The sequence below is a fragment of the Tiliqua scincoides genome, chromosome 5 (genome assembly GCF_035046505.1).
Source record: "Tiliqua scincoides isolate rTilSci1 chromosome 5, rTilSci1.hap2, whole genome shotgun sequence".
NCBI lineage: Eukaryota > Metazoa > Chordata > Lepidosauria > Squamata > Scincidae > Tiliqua > Tiliqua scincoides.
In genome coordinates, this window is record NC_089825.1 from 4456796 (window position 1) to 4475163 (window position 18368).

Here is an 18368-nt window from a genome sequence, read left to right on the forward strand (position 1 = left end):
TAAAGTGAAACTTTTTTTAGTCTCATAAAGCTGGGTGGGTCCTGATAAGAGTGTTGTTTTAAGAAGTGGGTCCCAGTGTAGAAACGTTTGGGAATCCCTGGCTTCAACCATTCTAATATTGCATAGATCTGACTTCCAAAACATTGTTTTCTAATACAGCCTCCTGTTTTCTGACCTAATTAATGGCAAGATGTCTGCTGCAGCCGGTTCCCAGCGTTCTGGCAGGAAAGAGGTTAATAAAGGCACCCATCTGCGCCATTCGCTCATGCAGTGTCCAGCCCAGCTTCCACACTGCCCCCTTTTGCCATACTGAACAGAGGGGTGGGGGCTCAGGGGTCTTCTTGCAGGTTGTCTCGCCGCAGAGCCAGGAGGTGGGGGTTGTGTGTGTGGCAAGAGGCCAGCTCTGCACCAGGCTGGCTAGTAGAGCACGTCCTCAAAGTGGAGCAGCAGGAACTTGTGCAGGGCTGGTGGCAGGTGCAGCTCAGGCAGGACCTTCAGCAGGCGGCCCTCGAGGGTGCTCCGGAGGGCACAGCGGGCCAGATGCTGCAGGGAGCGGGGGCTCTGACCCAGGGAGAAGAGGGACTGGAAGAACCTGGCATGCTGCTGCAAAGAGAGAGGGGAGAGGGTTACAACCGGGGGCAGCAGCAGGCATCCTGGGGAGAGGAAGCCCTGTTTGCTTTCCTGCCCCCCCCCCACATTGGGTGGGGTCTGCCTAGGGTCAACGCAAGGAAGGCCTCAGTCCCACTAGCCTGCTGCATTAGCAGGATGCCCCTCAGAAGAACATGTCCCTCTGGATCAGGCCATGGGCCCATCCAGTCCAGCTTCCTGTATCTCATAGCGGCCCACCAAATGCCCCAGGTTGCACCCTCTGGTGGGTGGGCACCAACTGGCTCCTCACTGGTGCAGTTGGGGACCCAGAGAAGGCCCAGACTGCTCCCACTTCACAGTCACCTGCAGCAGCTCGCCCGGGACCGCCTCTGCCCACTCTTCCGTGATGCGCACGTGCTCGTAAGTGTTGACCAAGGCTTCAATGGTGCGAGGGGAGGCACAGCAGTGGCGCAGCACCTGCAGAAGTGGGGTCAAGGGAGAGAGAACCAGAATGGGGGGCCTCAGAGGTCTGCATCTAAGTATGCCAAACCCAGAGGGTTCTGTGGGGCTCATGCGAACATTGGCTGTGTGCCAAGGAGTATTCAGACATGCACCTGTGAGGAACAGTGCGCCTGCTTTCATACACAGGTTCACCACACCTTGTGAACCTCCCTGGTTTTAATGGGGGGGGGGTGTTCAGGGTGATTTGCCAAAGGCCCAGTCTGACCACTGACTGGTCCTACCTCACTACCTAGCAAGGGAAGTGGCAGCTGCTGACAGTGACAGAAGCCATGAGCAGTGGGAGGAGGTCTGCAAAGAGCTGGGCTCATATAAGAGGCCTTTCAAGTGGCTAGTCCTCAGCTTCAATGTCTGCCAGCTCCCAGCCCTCTAACCACCCTCCCTGCTTCCTGTCCCCACCCCCTCTCCATCACTGGCCCTCCTGCTCCCTTCACATGGTTCTCCCCCTGGCACTTTCAGGTCCAAGATGGAGACAGCAAACTAGCTGTGCTGAAGTGCTCTGTGCCGCACATGGCGAGCTGCACAGGCACCACAAAGCAGCAGCCAGAGGTGGCCCTGGGCCACTCCCATCCCAGGCCTGGCTTTCCTCACCTGGCCTCAGGGGTCCAACAACTTAGACAGGCCCCCTTGACTATGGCTTCCCTTCCTAGGGCGAGACTCCAGAGTCAACTGCAATGAGTTCTATCCTCATTATCTAGTGTTAATAGGAGATTAATTAATGTTAATAGTTGATTTTCCTGCATTATCCCAAAGGGGGGGAGCAATTTGCCAAGTCTGGGAATTAAGACCAGCTGTTAACCCTTTCCAAGAGGTGTGGCCAAGAGCAACTGGTGGCTGCTGGTGATGGGGGGATGGCTCCCATGTCACACTGCTTGACTGCTCAGCAGAGCCTCCCAGCAGTGTGGGCACCTGGAGTACTGACACCCCTACACTCCTTTAGGCCCAGGGGAGATGACTAGATCCTCTGTGGTGGCTGGCCACCTTCTGGCTAGCCTTGTAGTGCCCTTGGACCAAAGGCACAGCAACAGGTAGCTCCAAACTCATGTCATAGAAGAGAGTGGAACAGGAGTTCTCCTGGAGGGTGTAACAAGACAGCCCAGACCCCCAACTAGATGCCAAGATGCCCTGCCTCATGCTCTTGGAGGGAGAGACTTTGACACCACACCTTGTGAACCAGAATGCGCCCAAAATCATCTCCGCCACCCCACATTCCCACTACCCAGTGGGATGGTCCCACTACCATCTGCTCATGGCTGCCCCAGCAGCCTGAACTGAACTCTGAGGCAGGGCTGAGGCATCCTCAACCATGAGAGGCCAGGAGGAGGACTGCACAAAAGCCTTTCCCTTTCGGGGGTCACCACAGAGAAGATCCTGTCCTACAGGCAAGCTGCACAAAATTTGCCCTCTGAATGACCACCCCTTTAAACTTTTTAAATAAGCGACAGATTCTGGTGGAGCTGGAATAAAAGGTGGCCATTTGGAGCAGATTGCTTGGAACAGCCGCCCCTGGAATCAGATGGGAAGGCAATCCAGTTCATGCCAGCTGGGTGCACTGGGAAGGTTTCGCCCCCCCCCCAATCTGGCTACACCAGTTTGGACCGGCGGGTGGCTGTCTTGAGAGCCCTCATGACACCCCTGAGAGCTACTTGCTTGCTCTGTAGGCAGTAGTACAGCCATGATGCGCCACGGGGGCAGTCCGAGCACCTCACCCAGGGATCTCCAGCCAGGTGATTGAGCGGGCAGAACCCATAAGAACAGCCCCACTGGATCAGGCCATAGGCCCATCTAGTCCAGCTTCCTGTATCTCACAGCGGCCCATCAAATGCCCCAGGGAGCACACCAGATAACAACAGACCTCATCCTGGTGCCCTCCCCTGCATCTGGCATTCTGACATAACCCATTTCTAAAATCAGGAGGTTGCGCATACACATCATGGCTTGTACCCCATAATGGATTTTTCCTCCAGAAACTTGTCCAATCCCCTTTTAAAGGCGTCCAGGCTAGACGCCAGCACCACATCCTGTGGCAAGGAGTTCCACAGACCGATCACACGCTGAGTAAAGAAATATTTTCTTTTGTCTGTCCTAACCCGCCCAACACTCAATTTGAGTGGATGTCCCCTGATTCTGGTGTTATGTGAGAGTGTAAAGAGCATCTCCCTATCCACTCTGTCCATCCCCTGCATAATTTTGTATGTCTCAATCATGTCCCCCCTCAGGCGCCTCTTTTCTAGGCTGAAGAGGCCCAAATGCCGTAGCCTTTCCTCATAAGGAAGGTGCCCCAGCCCCGTAATCATCTTAGTCGCTCTCTTTTGCACCTTTTCCATTTCCACTATGTCTTTTTTGAGATGTGGCGACCAGAACTGGACACAATACTCCAGGTGTGGCCTTACCATCGATTTGTACAACGGCATTATAATACTAGCCGTTTTGTTCTCAATACCCTTCCTAATGATCCCAAGCCTTCTTCACTGACCTTCTTCACTGCAGCCGCACATTGGGTCGACACTTTCATCGACCTGTCCACCACCACCCCAAGGCGGGGAGGAGGGCTGTTCCCCAGAACTTGGCAGGGGCTTGCCCCTCGCTCCGCGGCAGAGCCCGGGCCACGCCCGCCCCGTCGAGTCCCGCCTGCCCTGAGAGAAGAAGTGAAAGGGCTGCGGAAGGCGGCCGGGCCGGGCCGGGCCCTCGGCCCAGAGCAGAGGCTCCTGGGGCCGGGCGAGGAGGAGCGCAGGGTGGGCGAGGCTGCTGCTGCGGCGGGAAGCCACCCACCTTGAGGAGCGCTCCGGGCCAGACGCGCACGGCGCCGTGGTTGAGCAGCTCGCGCACCACCAGCTCGGGCCGGCGCTCCAGCTTGTAGGCGGCCACCTGCAGGATGTTGTGCAGCGCCGTGTTGCCGCTGTAGCTCATGACGTTGACGGCGGCGCCGCGGGCCAGGAGCAGCGCCACCACGCGGGCGTGGGCGTTCCTGCAGGCCTGGTGCAGCGGCCGCTGCTGGTCGCGGTCGGCGCTGTTCACGCGCGCGCCGGCGCTCACCAGCTGCTGGCACACGTCGAACAAGTCGCCCTCCGGCTGCGGCTGGGCGCAGGCGGCGTTCAGCGGGGTCTGTCCCGCGGCGTTCTCAGCCTCCAGGGCGGCCCCGCAGCGCAGCAGGAGCCGGACGTGCGCCGCCAGGCCCAGGCGCGCCGCCACGTGCAGGGGGGTGTCCTCCTCCTCCTCCGACGTGCAGTTCACGCGCGCTCCGTGGCTCAGCAGGAGCCGGGCGCACCTGCCGGGAGGGGGCAGAGCTGTCGCCGGAGAGCGCCGGGCCCGCGCACCTTCCCCCCCCCCCCGGCGAGGGTGCCCCCTCCTGCAGGTCTGCCCTTCCGTCCCAATCCGGAAGCGGGAATTGGGGGCAGTGGCCGCAGCCTTCCCCATCTACGGCCTCCTGGACGGGCGGCCCTGCACCACCTGCCGCGGGAGCTGGCAGTAGGTGAGAGCTCAGGGCGATTCCCTCCCCGGCCTCCGGAGTGCAAGCCAAGCGAGACTGCAGCTTCCTCAGAGGGTTAGGATCCCGTGCATGCGTCATGCCAGCCAGCCCCAGGCCCCCGCAGGGCCCCTGCTGCCCAGCGCCTTGCCACCTGCGTGGCTCGCAAGGGCCACAGCCGGATCCTGCTGCCCCGCTGGCCCCCAGCGCCATATCCCAGGCCCCCACTTCCATCCTGGCTTGGCCACCCACCCATGCTCCGCGGCTCGGACACTCACTCGATGGAGCCCGGTGCTTGGCACATGTGCAGGGGCTGGTATCCGTCTTCCGAGACGGCCTCTGGGTTGGCTCCAAAGGTCAGCAGCAGCCGGACACAGTCGGTCGTGGCAGCCGCACAGGCGGTGTGCAGGGCCGTCTTTCCCCCGCCCGGTGCCAGATCCACGTCGGCCCCGCGGAGTAGCAAGTGGCGCAGGCAGTCCAGGTAGCCCCGGCTGGCGGTGATGTGGAGCGGGGTGGTCAACTCTTGCTGATAGGTCAGTGACCAAAGTCCTGGAAGAGGAAAGAGAGCTGTCAGGGCAGGAGGCCAGGCCTGCCAGGCAGCGGCACACTGCACATGCTCAGAGGCTGTATTGGGAAGATCAGCACCACCTTCCCAATGGCCTCTTCCTCCTGGCCTTGGCAAGCAGGCTGGCCAGCTGCCCCCCCGCAGCCCACTGCCCACTCAGCGCACTCAGCCAGCGGAAGTTGGTGCGGTACTTCTTCCACTCATCCAGGTCACTGGTGTCGAAGACAGAGTTGGGCCCAATGCCGCTCTCGGGGTCTGCCAGCAGGCAGAGAATGGCACAGCCGTCCCCAGCCAGCAGGGCCTGCCAGTAGTCCAGAGCAGCACCTTCCGCCTTATGTGTCAAAATGGGGTCCATGGGTCCCAAGAGGGTGGCAGTGATGGGGGAAGGAGCTGTGCTGCGCCCCAAAGCCTGTCTGCAGCTGCTCACCCGTCTGGGTATCAAATGGCAGCGGTTCTATTCTGGGGCACCTTCTGCCTTGTGACACATCCGAAAGGTCTGTTTAAAGGGGAAGGGAGACAACCAGAGTGGAAGTGACGCCTGAGGAAGGCAGGCAGGTTGCACTTTGCCAGTGTGGCCTGTTTTGACACAGAACTGGGCAATGGAATAAGGGCTCTGAGCCCCTGGAATAGGCTGCATACCCAGGCAATAGGAACACACAGGAGAAAAGTAGCAGGACTTCCAAAATTAAGTGGAAGTTGAAGAAAGGGCACATGAGTTCTGAGGGAGAAAGGATCCTCAGCATGATGTGGGGTACTTTTGATGACTTTTTTCACTGAAGGAGCTTTGCAAAAGATAATTCTAGGATCCTAGTTGGAAGGAGCTGTCAAGGCCATCTAGTTGAGCCTCCTGCTTGAAGAGGAAAACCCTCCCTAGAGTCTTTCCAAAGGTGCCCATCAAGCTTCTGCTTGAAGACCTCCGGTGAGGGAGGGAAGACCCATCGCTTCCCTCCATGATTGGTTTCATTGTCAAAGTGAACTTACTGTTTCTTCTCCAGAAGTATCTTCCTGAAATCCACCCGGGATCTGCCCTCCTGCAGCTTGAGCCCCGAGAGCCCATCCCATCCTCTGGGGCAGCAAAGAACAAATCTTTCCCTGCCTCCCTGTGGTCTCCCATCAGGGGTTTGAGGAGTGTGGCCACGTCCCTCCCTGAGGCTGAATATACCAAGTTCCTGCCACCTTTCCTCCTAGGTCTGCTTTCCAGACCCCTGGCCATCCCCTTCTTGGACCCTGCTCCAGTTTGGCTGCATCCTTCTGCAGGTGTGGTGCCCAGAGTTGGATGCAGCAGCACTTGAGATGAGGCCTGAGCACTGCAGAGTAGAGTTGAGCCTCTGCCTTTCAGGCCTTGGAGGCCATGGTTCTACAAACGGAACCAGCAATTGCATTATCATTCTTTGCAGCTGCACCAGGCTGCTGGCTTATGTTTGCTGTGAGATCTACTGATACACCAAGAACCTTGTTACATGCTGTGCTGCCAAGCCAGGTATTGCCCATTCTCCTCTGTGGCTTTCACTTTTTCATGCCTAAGAGGATAAGCTTGCATTTGTTGGACTCAGCCCAGCATTTCATTCTATCAGGTGCTCCTGGGTGCTTCTTCTGTCTTTTATGGTGTTACCTGTTCCTCTCAGTTGAACCCCATTTGCAAATTGGATCCCTTTTATTCCTTCATCTAAGTCAGGGGTCTCCATACCCTGGCCTGGGGCCCACATCTGGCCCTCTGGATGATTTTATCCCTCTGGCAAGGTTCCCCAGCCTCTCAGAGTTAAAAATAGCTCAAAAGACACACTTCAGGTTTTCCAGGGTGAGTAGATACTGCATTCAGCCACTAGAGGTGCTGAATGAAATGCAGTGTAATGGAAAGAAATCCCATTCCATTGCATTACATTCAGCACCTTTAGTGGCTGACAGCCCAATCCTATGCATGTCTACTCAGAAGTAAGTCCCATTGGAGTCAATGGGGCTTACTCCCAGGGAAGTGTGGACAGGATTGGGCTGTGAATTAGGTATATACTTGGTGTGTTCCTCATTCAGCCATTAGAGGTGCTGAATGTAATGCAGCTCCTTCAGCGCAAGCTCAGCTGATCAAAACAACCAAATGGGGCTCTCCCTGGGAGGTGGAAAAGGAGGAGTGGGTGAAAGTGGGAGAAGGGGAGAAAGCTGTCTGGAGGTTGTTCCTGCTTCAGTGAAGCAACCACGGTCTGGTCTCCTCCTGCCATGGACGAACCTGGATCCCCCCAGGGTTTCACCAGAGAACCAGGGTCTTTCAGCGCTCCGCCATCCCCAGCCAGCATCCCATGTAACTTCAGCAGCGCTTGGCCCCACTGTGCCAAGCCACGGCAAGTTGCCAAGTGGCAGCCACCCTGTCCTCTTTTTTGTCTTAAAATAGCAGCCCATCTTCATTCAGACCTCTTCCCACTTCCTTCCTTATGAAGGGAAAAGCAGGGTAGCACCGTTTCCTCCTCCCTGCTTTGCAGTACGTCTGGACTGGTGGGCTGCTGCGGTACCCCTGAGAATGGGTGGGTACAGGGGTAGCCCTGACTGTGAAGAGTGAGCTGTGCCAGGGCTGCTAGCAGGCAGCTGCCACTTTTGTAGAGAGTCAGGGCATGAGTGGGAGGGTAGCTCCTTCATTCCTGGGTATGCCTGGCCAGCTGGGCCATGAGATAGGAGAGGTGGCTGGTAGAAAATCCATGCCCTGGTCACAATGCCCCAAGCCACCTCTGGTCAGCAGCAGGGAGCAGCCACTCCTCTTGCTCTTCACCAGCAGCTGGCTGGCTGGTGAGCCCCAGGAAGTCACCTTCTGAAACAGTTGTCATTTCCTCCAAGGCTTGGGTTGAAACCAGAGGGTGGTTGGAGGACAGAAGAGGAGGCTTCTGCAGCACTGCTGCACTGGTGCCCTGAGGGCAGCCTATTGGAGTTGATACAACTCGTCTGCTTCCAAGAAGTGGCAGGTTACTGTCCTAAAAAGGGTTAAGCCATAGCCCAGTGACCTACACTTTACCTGTCCCCTTTGGATGACCTATGTGGGGGCGTGGCCCACACACAATTAGCTATCCATTCTTCTCTGAGCACGCCTTCTCTTCCTCACTGACCAGACAAGATGGCACGCAGCAGGGCTCTGCTGGCGCCGCCATCTTGACCACATGGCACATGCAGGACGAGGCAGCTTCAGGGCCTTGTTATCTTTTAAGTTAGAGTAACCTCTGGTCTCAGTCAGATGCTGTAACCATACTTCTAATGAACTGTGAGTAAATGAATCTCCTTTGCAACTTCAACCAGCCAATGTTGTTTGTCTTTCTTGATTAGCAGTCAGCCAGGTGTGGGAGCTTCCCTGGGGTTGATTCCCAGCAAGAGGGGGGGGGGGTCTGCTGCTGAAGCTACTCTGCTTCCTCCCTAAAGAGGAAACCAGTTTTAAGAAATTCTTCCAACACTGCCTACGTAGCAAGTGCCAGCAGGTCACTCAGATGTGACAGACTGCCAAGGCTTGTCAAGCCCACAGGTCAGCCTTCTTCCCTGCTCTTTCTTGTGGGATCTAACAATGCTGCCAAGTGCAGCCACGAGCAGATCATTTCCGGCCTTTGGGTTGAAGGTGGAAGATCTGGGGCCCAGCTGGCATTTGTGTCTGTTCTCCCGTCGATAGGCAGAGGATGCTGGCAAGGGACAGATTGCTCTGAGTGCATGACTGGCTGCACCAGAAATGGTATCATCTACTGAACGTTGGCTTCTGGGACCACAGACTGTGCTTCCTGGGCTAAAGGCTGCTGGTAGGAGGCAGGATGCACCTCCCCAGATAAGAGACTTGAGAGACGGTTGTAGCCGGGGAGTGTTTGGAGGTGCCCAGTAATGTCCAGACAGCAGGAGGGACATTAGGTCATATTTTTCAGGTTTACATTGCAAACACATTTGTGTGTGGAATATGTGAACTAAACAGGAAGAGCTTGTGCTTCTAGTACTGCACATGACTGTCACACAAGCTCCTCTGGTGAGGACAACTTCCCTACTGGAGGATTCAATAGGCAGCACCAAAGAAAACATGGCTCAGACACACTGAGGAAGATCCCAGGAACCAGCAACTGACTGCTGACCAGGCTCCAAAAATTGCCCGCAAGAGCAGAGTGGAAGCTTGTCACAAGTGACACACAGATCCCAGCAGCACCTGCAGCAGTGTACTGGTTGAGAGGCCAACCTGTTCCCAAGCACCAGCTCAGGACTAAAGAAGAAGACTGTTCACGGCTGTGAGGTCCGCTTGATAGGTGTGACCAGAACCTGGTGGGAACCTCCTGACTGGAATGTAAGGATATTCCCTCTTTCAAAAAGAACACTGTGTGATAAAGGGGAGGGGGTACAACTTCATGTCAAAAATGTGTACCCCTGTACAGGGCAGTCCTGTGGAGAGTTTCTGTGTAAAGGTGAGTGGGAAAAGAGTCTGCGACAGACTGCTGGGTCAGGGGGAGGACGCGGGCGGTGCTTTCCTAGAGCACCTTACAGATATTACAAGGAACCGATGCCAAGAGTAATGGGAGACCCTGCTATCTATTGGGAGACTAACTCAGCCAAGCATGGGAGCTCCTGAGGTGCTTGGAGGATAACTTCCTCCTTCAGAAAGTGGAAGAAGGAATAAGGGGAGGGGCCACCCTGGACTTGATCCTAACCAACTGAGAGCTGGGATTGGACCCAGGACATGATGTCTGATTGCCCCCCCCTTCCTAAATTTGTTTTATACTGTATAATATGTTCTGTCATGGCCCAACCCACCTCTGGAAGCCTGGGCCTTGGGGATTTCCTCCCCCCCCCCCAGGCCTGCTAACCAATGGGGAAGATTTGGACAATAAAGGCAAAGCAGTAGGAACTTTGGGGGGGGGGCCATGAAGTGCTAAAGTGCACCATCTTATGAGAAGCTACGGGCAAGTCTAGTGAAACCTGCACTTTGGAGTTCAGGAAGGCTCAGAGAAAGATGAGGTGGATTCCATGGGTGGATAAGCCAGTGGGAAAAGGAGCCCTAGATGAATGGGAATGGCAGAAGCAGCAGCTCTGAAAGGCATAATCAAAAGCAATTCCAATGAGACACAGCCAGAGGAGACATCTCAAGAAGCCAGTGTGACGGCAGCAACAATTTTGTGTTGAGGTAAAGAAGGAAATGGGCAGCAGGAGAGACCACTGGAGACAAGTGCAGTCGAGCGGCCCAGGCCTTTGGGAGAGGGCTGGGAATGCAAACGCTCAGTCTTTGCAGTGGCTGACCAGGGATGCCTGGAGCAATATAAGGGCCTTCTGGGTATGCTCAAAGGAAGAGGGATGCGGTGGTGGCTTAGCAAGGACAGTGAGCTGTGGTCTGGGGCCAAAGAGCAGGCAGAAGTGCTCCATGCCTGCTTTGCGCTCCTCTTCCCCCCAAAAGGGGGGTGGTGCAGATGTTTATACAAGTAGCTCGTTGGGCACAGTGTGAACAGGAACAGGACAGGTCCTCAGAGGAGCATTAACAAGAGAGCAGCTTGAAAGTGGGCATGGAATGCAGGTCGTCTGGACTGGAGGAACAGCATCCAGGAGTTCTGAAAGGACTCACCCCATTTGTGGCTGGTCCAGCGCAGGTCGTGGCTCTTGGCCTGAATGACCAGATTGACCTCAGCGTGCTCCGGGAACTGCTCTTGCACCTTGGCCAGGTCCCCTGTGTACAGGGCGTTCTGCACCAACAGGTCTTTGCACTCCAGCGGCTCCCGGTGGGCCCCCTTGCGCTGCAAGGTCACTGGGACTTGGCAGGAGCCTGGCGTCTTGGCAGGCGTCCATCTCCGTGGCCGGCCCTCCTCCAGCTCTGAAGGATGTTGCGCGGCTCCTTCGAAGGAAGAGGTTCTGAGTGAGGCTGCTTCTGACGCTGCTGTGCAGGGTCTGCCTTTGATGCACGCCTGCCCACGCACCCCCCCCCCATGTCTGAGTCAGCCTTTATAAATAGCACCTGTGGCAGCAACCAGCTGTCTTTGGCTGGTTTGTTTACCAGCAACTCTCAGAATGTATTTCTGCACTGAAGCCAAGAGGCGCATTTTGTGCCAGGCTCAGCCTGGAACCTCGGACATAAGAACACAATCGGCCCTGTGCAGAGAGGCTCCCCAGGCTTGCCCGGTGCACAAATTGAGTGACAGTGTCTGGTGGTCCTGTGTGCTCCCAGAAATATCTTGTGAATCACTGTGAGCTACAGGAAGCTGACCCAGCAGGGCTCTTCTTGTGTTCCCCATCAGTGCAGGGAATGGTGAACTTTGACCGACTAAAGGTACAACCCTAAATATCACTTGGGCTGGCACAAGTCCCTTGCACCACTTTCCGGGAAGTGGACATGCGCCAGCCACCCGCGCTGGGGCCTGGAGGAAGGGTGAGTATCAGGTCAACTTTCCAAATATTTTGATACTTTAACAAATCCCTCTCTCAGAAGGGCTTTTATGCTCACGCGTTTCAATATTTATCCTTGTACCATCATGGTAGATTTTTGTCCATTCCTCGGAATTGCAGATTATGCTCTTTTTGTCATCTCGAGCCGGACACTCTAGAGCATATTCTAATCCACTGTCCAGCACATTGTCTACTCAGGAAGCTGTATTTGGGCCCTTTTCTAAGCTACCCTTTTGACCCATTTACTGATCCTATTTTTGTCTTACTTAGTGATAATCAGGCAAATATTACTTTAGCAGTTGCCAGTTTTTTATCCCATATTATTATTGAAATATATAAAATTATTGCATAGGATAGATAGAGGGATGCCCTTTTCCCTTTCACACAATACCAGAACCAGGGACTTCCACTCAAAGTGAGTGTCAGGAGATGTAGAACAGACAAAAGAAAATATTTCTTTACCCAGCATGTAATTAATTTGTGGAACTCAGTGCCACAGGATGTGGCTTAGAGGCCTTGAAAAGGGGATTTCTGGAGGAAACAGGTTGCACTCCAAAATGGGTGAGTGCTGTTTTCTGGTTCTAGAAGGAGGCTGCAAAGGGCACAGGGATCATATTTGCTTGAGTGCTCCCAGGGGCACCTGGGGGCCACTGTGAGATACAGTAAGCCAGACTAGATGAGATGGCCCTTCTCACTGGCAAAAAGGCACCTTGTAAATAATAATAATAACTAGGTATTTATTTCTGTTCATCGGATTACTCCTCTGACTTTATACAAGGCGGTTTACGTAGGCAGGCATTTCTAAATCCCTCAAGGGGATTTTTACAATCCTAAAGGTTATCTCTTTCAGCAACCAACAACATTTCAGATGGATCCTCCTGGTTTGGTCTCACTTCTGACCTCCAGTTCTCCCATGCAGGCTGACAGCAGCTCCATCTCTCACATGGAGGGCAGCCAAGACACTTCTTGCTCACACCAAGAACAGGTGGAATCACTCAGCTGGGCTTGTCAGCTGCTTCAAGGTCTCGCCATTCTCAGCTGCCGGTGTCCTCGAACTGACAACCTTTTGATGTTATCTTCCAGCTACATCTTCCAGGGGAGGCTCTACCCTCTAGACCAGACTTCCTGCACATTGTAAAGTGGTGTTCTTTTATACAAGTGTGCAACACAACAATGTGTTGGCATCCTTCAGTCTCTGAAGACTATGGTGTCACGCTCTGAATGGTGGTTCTGGAACAGAGTGTCCTCTCCAGTGCATGAAGCCTGGGTAAAGTAGGTATGGAGGATAGGCTGTTACCCATGCAGCAAATCCTCCCTCTCCACGTCGCTGAAATGGTCCAATGGAAAGGCAGAAGCCAATATGGTTGGTTCCAGCGGCGTTGCAGGAGTTGCCAGAACATGACTGTGTTCAGCCATGAACTGCATCAGGGACTCCGGCTCTGGATTTTGCCTTGAGGTTGACTCCTGAAGCCTTTTCCATAACTGGATGTAGCCACAAGGCAGTGGAGGTTTGGGATCAGAGTTTTCCTTCTCTCAGATGAGCTGCCTTCCCAGGCTGACGAGTCCCATCTACCCGGTGGCTGTTTAGTCGCCTCTTATGACAAGTACAGCCAAACTGAGGGCCTATTCTTATCCCCAGCCCCAAGGGGATAACATTCTGTTTAAGGACCTACTGCAATGGCAGTCCAATTGCCTACTGCACTTTATCTCAAATTGTGGGTTTGGATCCACTAGGTGTGTTTGAGCCAATTTCAGGTGGGTCCCCATTCATTTCAATATTTTATTTTTTAATATGTTAGACTTGATGCTACCATGGTATGTCATTGCATTGTGGAAATGTTACAGATCTGTACTTTTAATATGCTACTCTGTATACACTTTGACAATGATAGTACATGGGGCTTACTCCTGGGTGTGGGTAGGATTGCAGCCTAGGATTGTTAAAAATGTTCCTGCTTGATTATGTCACTTCTAGTCATGACATCACTTCTGGTGGTTCCTGAGAGATTCTCATTCTTAAAAGTGGGTCCTGGTGCTAAAAGTTTGGGAATCACTGGCCTACCATATTATGTGTTAGTTAACAAGAGACATCACGACCCACCAGTTTGGGAACCACTGGATTAGCCTGTAATAGAATCAGCTGAATGTCCACATAATGACTGAAATGCTTAATTAGTAAAGACTTGAGAGAAGAATTTTTTTCAGGAAATGAGAGGAAGAAAAAAAATGGTGTAGTATTGTACATTAAGGTCCATTTGAAACCCAAATTTTTACAGATGAAAAAGGTAGGTGGATAACACTACAAGTTATTTTATCGGGAATTAAAACTTTAGTAGTGGGACTTTATACTCCACATGAGAGGAAGGCTGAATTTTCTAAAGAATTGTTGGACAAAATATTAAATTACTCATACAGTTCTTATTGTTTAATGGGGAATTGGAATGATGTTATATCTCCATTGAAAGATAAAGTATCTGATAAAGAGATAAAAATTACTCAAGGAAAATTACCCAAGACATTCTTTGAGTTGGTTAAATTTTTAGCTCTGTTGGACATTTGGAGACAGATAAATGGAACTGCAAAGGATTTCACTCATTTTTCTGAAAGACATAAATCTCTCTCATGAACTGATATGTTCTGGTTATCTAAGAACTTGCTCCTCAATGACTTTGTAGGGATGTCTGGTGGACTGGGGGAGAAGGCAGCTTCTGCTTGGGGATGGTCCCTGTTTGGGGCCCTGCAGGAGGCCTCAGGTTGGCCCAGGGGGAGGGGGTTAAGTCACCTTCTTCCTCCTCCCTGGCATAGCCCTTTAGACTAAGTCCTAGGCAGGAGCTGTTGGAGACACAGCCTTCTGCCTCTCCAGTCCTCACTTTCTGCCCTCATCATGGGCCTCCTGTCAGTTATATAGGCTGCGTCCTCCTCCAGCCCAGCCACTTCCTTACTGGGGAAGGCATAAAAGGGACCCTGCCCAAGACGTCTCTTCCTGTTACCTCCCTTGTCTCTCCCTCCTCCCTGATCTCTTACTGGGTCAGGTCCTTCAAGTCTCCCACCTCCTCCCCAACACCAGGTGCTCCAGTCAGGTAGGGGTGCCCTGTTAGCAGGTCTCTTCCCAGGAGCTCGGGATGTGGGAGGTTGTCGGGCAGGCTTGCCTGCGCCGGGCGGCTCTCCCTCTTGCCTGGCCAAGCTGCCTTACCCTTGTGTCTCCTTGGCCCCCTCGCAAGGTAGGTCTGGTCTGGTGGGGAGGAGGGCACCCTGACAGACTTAAAAGCAGAAATATTACCAAAATCTTTCTCAGATCATAATCCAATAACACTGGTAATAGAGAAGAAAATTAAGCATTATAGATGGAGGTTAAATGAAATATTATTGCAAAAAGAAGAAATAGTAAGAGGCCAAAAAGAAGTTGAAAGAATTTTTTCTTTGAACGGTTCAGGCTTGCAAACAGTTTGGGATGCTGGTAAAGCCTTTATATGAGGATTTTTTACACAGAACATGCTGACTGGACAAAACAAAGGCGAGAGAAATTTCAAAAGCTTAATGAGGAAATTAAGAAAAAGGGGCAAGAGTTGGTAGCATCACCGAGAGATTCCAACATAGTGCAACAGCTCAAAATTTTACAGAAACAATTATCAATGATGACTATAAGACAGATGGAGAAACAACTAACCTTTGCTAAACAAAGATATTTTGAGCATGCAAATAAACCAGGTAGATAGTTAGCCTACAAACTTTGAAAAGCAAAGGAGAAGAGACTAATTTTAAGTCTACAAGAAGATGGAGAAACATGCACAGAGCAAAGGGACCTACAAAAAGTTGTCAGAAACATTTATGCGAATTTGTATAAAAGTTGAAGGGTAGAGCTGGTAAAACAAGAGGAATATATTTTGGATCTCTCTACAAGAAGCTTTTTTTGGTTGTACATGTTCTACAGAAACATGGTTATCATATAGAAATTTAATAATTTTTACACAAACTGAATATAGGATGAAGACAAGAGAGGAGCTTTTAGGGAAGGATTCGTCAGTGCTTTCAGTATATACAGCTTTTGGAGATATTCAAAACGGATAAGTAAATGTATGGTTTTGAAGATTGTATGTCTCTATTGGAGAGTCAATTAAGTCTGGTAGAAGAACAAGCCATTACTAAAATGTATAAGTTATTGTTAAAATATGAGATAGAAGAGGGACAGCTTAAGGAGTATATCCATGGAGCAATGAGAGAGCTTGTGGATTAAAAGATTGAAATTTCCTTTGAATGTAAACCTTAAAGAGAACTTTTATAAGATGATGTATAGGTGGTATTTGACTCCAGGTAGATTGGCGAAAATGTACTGAACAGATGTTGGAAGTGTAAAAGACAAGAAGGAACATTCTATCACATGTGCTGGACCTGTACAAAAGCGAAAAAATATTGGACTTTGATATATCAGCAAATGCAGTTGATATTAAAGCTAAATTTACAAATGAAGCCAGAAGCTTTTTTTTTTGGGAATACTGGATGATTAAATTCAGAAATACTATGAAATTATGTTTTTACGAGTATATATGACAACTGCTGCAAGAATATTGTACGCCAAACACTGGAAAGTTCCAGAGATACCTGCATTGGAAGAGTGGTGGCTAAAGGTATTGGATTGGTATTGGATAAACATACAATTCTTCTTAAAGATAAGCCAGTAAAAACAATTAGAAACAATTAATGGACTTCCTGCGCATTGAGGGGAAAATGGGCCAAATAACCTATGGATTTGATGAGTAGATGGGGGATTTAATTTTTATGTTTTTCTCATTTTTCTTTTTGTGTTCAAAATGAACTTTTTAATAAGTAGTAGAATGTTTAAGATTTGATAACTAATTTTTGAATGATTTTGTAGTAGAACAAAGAAATGTCATTCGAGATCTCTGCATTTGCCACACAACTTACAATATCTTTACTTTTTAATTTTTTATTTGCTTTTAATAAAAGAAAAAAGAAAGAAAAAAAGAAAGAAATGCTTAATGACAGGGATAGGAGATGATGGGCCCAATCCTATCCCATTTTCCAGTGCTGGTATAGCCATGCCAAGGGAGTGTGCATTGCATCCTGTGGTGGGGAGGCAGTCACAGAGGCCTCCTCAAGGTATGGGAACATTTGTTCCCTTACCTCAGAGCTGCATTGCAGCTACACCGGTGCTAGAAAGCTGGATAGGGTTGGGCCCAATGGCATCCCCATCGTTAAGTGATGCACACCTGTATTGAGCAGGAAAGAGCAATTGTCTCTTTTCACCAGTTTGGCATCTTTTCCAGTAGCCTGCTGCTGGTGTCTCTTCTGTATTTTTTAAGATTGTGAACCCCTTGGGGATATGGAACCATTTATTTATTTTACTATGTAAACCACTCTGTGAACTAGTTCTCTTGTCGAGAAGTTGTTAAGAATATTATTATTATTATTGTTATTAGTAGTAGTATTAGTAGTAATAATGGACAGACCCTTGATACAGCCAGGCTCTTCTTATGTCCTTATAAGGGTCTTTCTCAGCCCTGCTGACAGATGACACTAGGGACTGAAGACTGAATCTGCTGGGACCTTCTGCATGAAAAGAGAGGGTCCCTCCCTGATCAATGGTCAATGTTCCACCCCCAAGGTGCATGACCATGTTGCCGTGCAGCTCTCAACCGAAGTTGGTTGACCCAGAAGTCACCAATGACATGATGACAACATTGCTGATTGCTGGGAAGAGACTCCCTTGCTGCTCTGCGTCATGGAAAGGCTCCACCCAGTGGTGTTGCATCTTAGAGTGAACCCTGCCAACGTCCCATCTGGGTTCTCCTCTGGGAAGTCCCAGAACCAGGTGTACTGCACTGACCAAGCCTGGCCTGACTGGGTAGGGCAGCTTCCCCCCCCCCGACACCTCCCATAAATTATCACATTGGCAGTAAGTGGTTCTGAGGGAGTTGTGCCCTGTTGGCCCACCATGACCTTCCAAGTCACCCCTTGGATCCAACCCCCTCTCCCCAGATCAGCCTGAAGTCCTGGGTAGCTTGAGGCAGAAGGAGGGTGAGAAAGCAAGTTGCTCAGTTCAGACCTGCTGCAGGGGACCTTGGGTTGAGAGGAAGCCATTGCCAGGGAAGCGTTTGCCACTTCTGTCTGGCTGCTGCAATGTGCTGGTCAGCCGTGTGGGCTGATCCAGCATCTGGTCACCTCTTACATCCTTATTACATCTAGACTTGTCTCTCAGGAACACTCTGCCCAGCACTTTTCCACACACACACCCTACATCAGTCTTCACAAACAAATCCATTTATACTGCAGCGAGGCAGGTGTGAGTCCATTCTACCCATCCCCCAGCTATTTCTTCTTCTTCTTCTTGTCTTTCCCCTTTGTCTCAGCTGCCTTGAGCCTCTCTTCCTCTGCCTTCAGTTTCCTTTTGCCCAGGGGAGTCTTGGTGTACCAGTCCTAAAAAAGAAATCAACATGGCGGCTCTGGCTGGAAAAAAACCCTTGGAAGGGTGCCTGCAGGTGGCTCTGGGAGAAGGCCAAGAGCCCCACAAGGACAGGCCATGGGACAGCAGGACTCTGATTGCTGCAAAGAGATTGGGCAGAAGGCTGCAAGGGGCCACCCACTCCAGGAGTGCTCTGTCCCCCACACAGGGCCAGCTCCACTGCACGAATGAGCACTGGCCTAAGGTGGTTCAACAGCCTGAGAGGGGTGGGATCCACTCCAGGACCCAGCAGGCCACAGGTCCAGGCAGGGCTTCCAAGACATAAACGGAATGCAGGCCGTTCCCCTGGGGTTTTGCCATTGCTTCATGCCCTGACAAAGAACTCTCTCTCTCTCCCCCTGCATGTGTTCAGCCACTGACTTTTTCCCTCTTCAACTGGCTCC

At 51.6% G+C, this 18368-nt stretch overlaps 2 protein-coding genes across 2 annotated transcripts in view; both read right to left on the reverse strand.

The window, feature by feature from the left end:
- ASB10 (ankyrin repeat and SOCS box containing 10) lies at positions 1-17676 on the reverse strand. Its single transcript, XM_066627492.1, has 7 exons — positions 17569-17676; positions 14529-14764; positions 10690-11051; positions 4852-5122; positions 3880-4375; positions 952-1065; positions 1-603 (listed from the first exon to the last, which is right to left on the reverse strand). The coding sequence occupies exons 1-7, from the start codon at positions 17674-17676 to the stop codon at positions 418-420; spliced, it is 1773 nt and encodes a 590-aa protein (XP_066483589.1). The 3' UTR covers positions 1-417.
- Positions 16953-18368, reverse strand: part of IQCA1L (IQ motif containing with AAA domain 1 like) — a 14528-nt gene continuing 13112 nt past the window's right edge. The window contains exon 19 of the mRNA XM_066627494.1: positions 16953-17939. Within this exon, the coding sequence (XP_066483591.1) occupies positions 17832-17939 (108 nt within the window). The 3' untranslated portion in view covers positions 16953-17831. The remainder of the gene's footprint in view (positions 17940-18368) is intronic.